The sequence below is a fragment of the Mastomys coucha genome, chromosome X (genome assembly GCF_008632895.1).
Source record: "Mastomys coucha isolate ucsf_1 chromosome X, UCSF_Mcou_1, whole genome shotgun sequence".
NCBI classification, from domain to species: Eukaryota; Metazoa; Chordata; class Mammalia; order Rodentia; family Muridae; genus Mastomys; species Mastomys coucha.
The window spans coordinates 88,136,479-88,142,852 of NC_045030.1; the positions used below are offsets into that span (position 1 = coordinate 88,136,479).

At 37.1% G+C, this 6,374-nt stretch overlaps 1 protein-coding gene across 1 annotated transcript in view; it reads right to left on the reverse strand.

The window, feature by feature from the left end:
- Positions 1-155: 155 nt before the first annotated feature.
- The window catches only part of Il1rapl1 (interleukin 1 receptor accessory protein like 1), a 1,152,451-nt gene continuing 1,146,232 nt past the window's right edge, over positions 156-6,374 (reverse strand). Inside the window, exons 9-10 of the mRNA XM_031364845.1 lie at positions 1,362-1,532; positions 156-950 (exon numbers count right to left, since the gene is read on the reverse strand). Coding sequence (XP_031220705.1) covers positions 232-950; positions 1,362-1,532 — 890 coding nt within the window. The 3' untranslated portion in view covers positions 156-231. The remainder of the gene's footprint in view (positions 951-1,361; positions 1,533-6,374) is intronic.

The window sequence follows — 6,374 nt, forward strand, 5'->3', positions numbered from 1 at the left end:
GTGACATATAAAACAAAGTCAAAAAATGTAATGGTAAGAGACATGGTAAAACATGAAGACACTGATGCTACAAAGAAATTCCAAAAAATATATGTACAAGACCCTGTTTTTCCTCGTGTTCTAGAGATTGTAATGCATGTTTTTAACAGCAGCAGTCGAGGATTGAGTTCCAGGCACTGGACTGCAGATTCCATTCAAACTCCCAGGAATGGGATGTCCTTTGCTTTTCTGTCACCATATCACACTGGATATACTGGTCTCCCTTGGCAATAATGGCAGGATGGCACTGTTTGTGTGGGCTTCGTCTGGATTCGGCTCCCTGCTCGACTTTGTCTGTGGCCGCTGCCCATTGATGAGTGTCATAGGGATGTTACAGTAGGTATGCTGATTGCCTATGGAGGTAAGTGGCAGGGTGCCTGTAGGAGGTACGTCGTACTCATAGCTTCGATAGTAGTGTTTCTGACGCATTTGTGAATGGTAGGTGTTGTGAAAGGTAGAACGGAGATCTGGATGGGCAGTGGCTAGAGCTGTGGAGGTGGCCGCAGCCATTGAAATGGCCGAGACAGTCTGCAGCTCCCCAAAAGGCCCCTGCTCACTGACATCTAAAGCCTGCTCATGTGTAATGGGTTCTATCCTCTTAAAAGGCATTTCGTACTGTAAACGTTTCCAGAACTTCGAGTTCAACTTGTTGCATTTTGGTCCATGCCATTTAATAACGGTCAGGAGCTTGATGGTATGCTTGAGGGCCTCCACCTCCTGGTAGTTCATAATTCCTCGGAGTTCGCTGCATTCAATCAGTATCACTTTGATTTCTCCAGTCACAAGCATGTTTCTCAGTCTTGTTTCCAGCTCAAAGATGCTCCAGCCTCTTCGAACTACATAATTTGGGGTCATGACAATGATCAGCCGCTTACTTTGATCTACACATCTAGCCACATCTTCAATGTATGCTATAAAGAGAAAAAAAGATGGATCAAGTTAAGTGAACTGATAAGAAGAGCTCCAAAAGTCTCTGTTAGTTTCTATCACATAGTATGTAAGAATTGTTTGTCGGTTAACATGTTGTGAAGATGAAACAATGAATTAGCACTTTGGACAGAGTTTTGGCCTCCATTCTAGAAATATCAGAGATCATTTTTTTTTCTATATAGAAATATCACATTTGATTTAAATAAGTATTAAGGATAATAAAATATATTGCTTTATAGAAAAATAAAGCATCTTCTGGCATATATAATTTAAATTTCATCAAAAAATGTTTCTTGAGACACTAAAATGTATGTGACTAAACAAACATACCAACTTACAACACACAGACATACACACATAAATGAAATATATAAGAGAAAACATTAACTTACTTCCAGTTGGGATCAAATCTCTATCTGGTATAAACAACTTATATCCATAATGCTTTTCAAGCATATCAGGTAGGATTTCAAGGGCAAAACGTTCTTCTTCCCCAGTCTCTTGATTCCACTGGTCAGGATCCACTTTGGTATATGAAAGATAGGCATCATAATCTTTGTTATCTGTCAAAAAATTTGCAAAGTGAGTTCTAGAATGGAAGTAATAAAGTATTAAAAATATTTACTTTTATTGAAAAATAATTTCAAACATTCCAATCTTAGAAAACCCAAAAGGATGGCTGTAATAATTTTTATCATGTGTTCAACAGCACCAACCATTCTGCAAGTAGCTTGGAGGTACAAAGTAATTATTTTGTTGTGATGAAAATAGTAGGAAAAAATTCAATGGCAAGAGTCCTTAAGGAGTGAGGGGCAGGAGGTTACTGCCAGGTCGATCTCTCTCTCTCTCTTTTTTTTATTAGATATTTTCTTTATTTACATTTCAAGTGTTCTCCCCTTTCCTGGTTTCCCCTTGAAAACCCCCTATCCTTTAACCTCTTCTCCCTGCTCAACACCCCACCCTATCCTGCTTACTGGACCTGGCATTCCCCTACACTGGGGCATAAACCTTCACAGGGCCAAGGGCCTCTCCTCCCATTGATGACCAACTAGACCATCCACTGCTATACATATGCTGCTGGAACCATTAGTCCCACCATGTGTACTCTTTGGTTGGTGGTTTAGTCCCTGGGAGCCCTGAGGATACTAGGTAGTTCATATTCTTTGTCCTAAGGGGCTGTAAACCCTTCAGCTCCTTGGGTCCTTTCTCTAGCTCCTTCATTGGGGACCCTGTACTCAGTCCAATGGATGGCTACTAGTGGTAACACCAGCAGGTTCTACTTCTGCAATTACCAACCAACCAACCAACCAACAAACAAACAAATGTAATGAAATGCCAATTTTCATAATTTTTTGGACCCAGATATTAGGAAGTCTTTAGACATGTTTAGAAAAAGCTATGTGTTTTAGATAATAGTATGTTATTAATGCACATAGTACATTTAACAATCCTGCCTTTGGATATTTTTAAAGAGGGCTATGATCATTTAATTGCAACTTTCATTTATAAAATGATTAAAAGCATAAAAAATCAACACTTGGGAGTCAGAGGCAGACAGATATCTGAGTTCGAGGCCAGCCTGTTCTACAGAGTGAGTTCCAGGACAGCCAAGGATATACAGAGAAAACCTGTCTCAGAAAAAAACAAAAACAAAAACAAAAATACAAAAAAAAATATAAAAAAATGAGTACACATAGTGCTAGGGCTTAAGAGAGCCTGCTTCTTAGTCAGCAACTACAGCTCTGCCCACTACAGAGATGGGATTCTAATATTCACCATAATCTCAAGTATAGTCATTAAATTACTCTTTGTATGGTTTTCATGGGATTCTGGCTATCATGTATCACCAATAAAATGCAAACAAAATAAGAAACAACATTAAGGGGATGGAGAGATGGCTCAGCAGTTAAGAGCACTGACTGCTCTTCCAAAGGTCCTGAGTTCAATTCCCAGCAACCACATGGTGGCTCACAACCATCTGTAATGGGATCTGATGCCCTCTTCTGGTATGTCTGAAGACAGCTACAGTGTACTCATATACATAAAATAAATAAACAAATCTTAAAAAAAAAAGAAGAAACAACATTAAATCAGTTAAAAAAAACAGATTCAACAGGTTTCTTCTCTTTATAGTGATTGAAATAGCTATTGTATTTACTGTTTCATAAAATTACTTTTTACAGTAAAAATAGTTTATATTCTATAAAGTTAAGAAATAAAAATATTGGGCTGGAGAGATGGCTCAGTGGTTAAGAGCACTGACTGCTCTTCCAGAGGTCCTGAGTTCCATTCCCCGCAACCACATGGTTCATTAACATCTGTAATGGGATCTGATACCTTCTTCTGGTGTGTCTGAAGACAGTGACAATGTACTCACATACAGAAAATAAATAAATCATTTAAAAAACAAGTAAAAATGTTAACTTAAAAAATATTATTAAGAAGGTTTGCTGTGCCCAGCCAAAACTAGTAAATCTACAACATAATCTATACACCCAAGGCTCAGGGAACATTACAAAAGAGAGGACTAAGAGTCTAAGGATTCTAAGAGGACTAAGATTCTAAGGATTCTAAGAGCCAGAAGACTAGATACCTGATACAAGATTGTTTCCATTAGTCATTAACAGAGATGTTTTACCCATGAATTGTCAACAATAGGATTGCCTAAACAAGACTTATGTGGTGACTAGAAAAAAAGAAAAAAAAAAACGGATGATGCTGATGGAGAATTTCACAAGATTACATATAGAGTATAGGGAATCAATGCTGCTAAGAAAGGGATAATATGTTTTGTTCTAGGGATGAGGTCCACTGATAGATTATGCAGTCCCAAGTGGTCAATCTTACATACATGTATATATGAGCAACAGTAAATAAACTCTCGAGTGTGTGTGTGTGTGTGTGTGTGTGCGTGCCCACCTGTAGATAATAAAGAACATGGCCTTGAATTTGATAGGGAGTAGGGAGGTGTGGGATTATTTGGAAGGTGGAGAGGAAGAGGTGGAAATGATGCTAATAAATTACTCATGCAACAATTCCAAAAGAAAACAAAATAAAATATATTGGATGTGGTGATATGTATCTATAGTCTAAGCTATTTTGGATGGCTGAAGAAGATCATTTGAGGTCAAGAGTTCAAAACCAACCTAAACATAACAATGACAGTGAGTACTGTCTCAAGAAACAAAACCAATCCAAACCAAACCAAAGAGCCAACACTATATTTCATTAAGTAATCTTCATGAGAGAAAGAAAAACTGAAAACATCAGAAATAAACCTGTTTGAGGTGCTGACAAATAAGTGTACCCATCTCTTTAACACATAAGAGGATATTGGTTTCAATACTGTGTAAGAAGATTGAGAAGCCGAATAAGTCATAGATTGTGCTTTTAGAAAAACACATCTTTAAAAATGTAAGTTGATCTCTCTCTTTTCTAGATGAACATAGTATATTGAATTTGTCTAGGAAAGAGGTATACTGACAAGGGAAATGGTTTGAGATTGAGAGCTAGATCTTTACTATCTATTGAGTAGTTGTCAGACGTTGTTGGCAGCTGACTTTTTTTTATTACTCCCAAATATTTATAAGCAACATAAATGAAAGTGACAGAGCCCATTATTCATAAAATGGATTACTAAAATAAAACTAGGGTAGTCAAAGATGTATGTTTAGGAAGAAAATAACTCAGAAAATGGATAATTAGAAGTTGTCACTGATATAATTTGGGCTGCATTTCTCTCCTAGGTCTCAGGAAATGTTTTACATTTCTATGCAACGTCACATTTCTGAAATATACTTTTTCATGTTAAAATATTGTAGAACTTTATAAATAATAAATGAATGCATACACATTAAAATTATAAACTTATACTCTTAGAATTTTGACTTTGTGCTTTATTGAATAGATGTTTAATGCTTTTCACTTTTATTAATTTTTTTTGGTGATCTTTAAGTTTAAACCAAGAAGTTTGCACATGCTAAGCAAATTCTCTACCTAAATTTAACTTGCTTTTAATTTCAATTCTGTTATGGTAGTCTGTGTAAAATATATTCTCAAATAAAGCAGCTTGAATCAAGCAATTAGACATTGTATAACATTGGCCTAGTTTACGTGTTTGCCATTTCATATTTTTCCAGACTCTTTTTACCTATACTTTCTTAAATATTTAAATGGAACACTAAATTTCATAGGTTTTGAGGCAGGGCCCTTATGTACACACTGGGCTGGCCTCAAATTTACCATTCTCTTACTTTAGCCTACTGAGTGCTAAGATTACAAGCATACAAGTGGCAACAATTAAAACATGGTCCTGGCTACATGGCTCAGAGGTTGAAAGCATTTTCACTGCAAGTGTGAGGACATGAGTTCGAATTCTCAGAAGCTACATACAATCCAAACACAGTACCAGCAGCATCTACTATCTGAAGCTTCTTCTGGTGTGATGGGAAGCCGAGACAAGAGACTCCTGGAAGCTCCCAGGCCAGCTAGTCTTCATATGCCAGGGAGAAAAACAACAAAGTTCTCTCACCTCAAACAGAGGAGAAAGAGAGGACCAGCACTTGAGGCTGTCTTGACCTCCAAATGTGTGCACGGCCCATGTGTACCTGAATTTACATTCACACACGCACAAAGGTAAATTAAAAGGTAAAAATACAATATTTGCGGTGCTTTATGATGAGAACAAAAGCAGATGGTCTGAACTTCTGACTTCAATAAATTCTGAGTCATTTGAGATTTTAATTTCTGACCTATAAAGGAGCACCTTGGAGGCTAAGACATTTCTCAACTAGAGCACTTCTCTAATATGTACAAAGCCATAAGTTTGATCCCCAGAATGGATAAGACATGAAATAAAAACAACAACTTCTTGAAGCTGTTTAGTAGTAAATGTATTCTAACTATATAGCAAACTGGCTCTAGAGTCATTTAACAGGTATTAAAGTCCTTTCTCTGCAGCCTTAAGAAGGTAGTAGCTAGCAGAGCTGTTAGAAGTCTTAAGAGGGGTTGTACTTATTTTTTTTTTACTTGGGGTACAACATAATCATCACATCTGGAATTTTGGAGTAGTGATTACTTTGGACAGTTTGTCATGGCAATAAAACAAGAAAAACAGTACAGAGATATCTAGGTCTACAGAATGGCAATGGAGCATTTGTTACTTCCTAGTTAGAAGAAGGTAGGGGAGAATCATAGGACCCTCACCTGGGAATGCAGCGTTTATTCCCTCCTGCCCTCACTTCCCACCAGAAGCAAGTGATTATGGGAGATGCTAAGGGTTTTTTGTTTCTTTGTTTGGTTGGTTTTTAATTTATTTATGTTTCTGTTATTATTGCTAGTATAGTTGTTGTTGTTGTTGTTGGTGGTGGTGGTGGTAATGATGGTGGTGGTGGTAATGGTGGTGG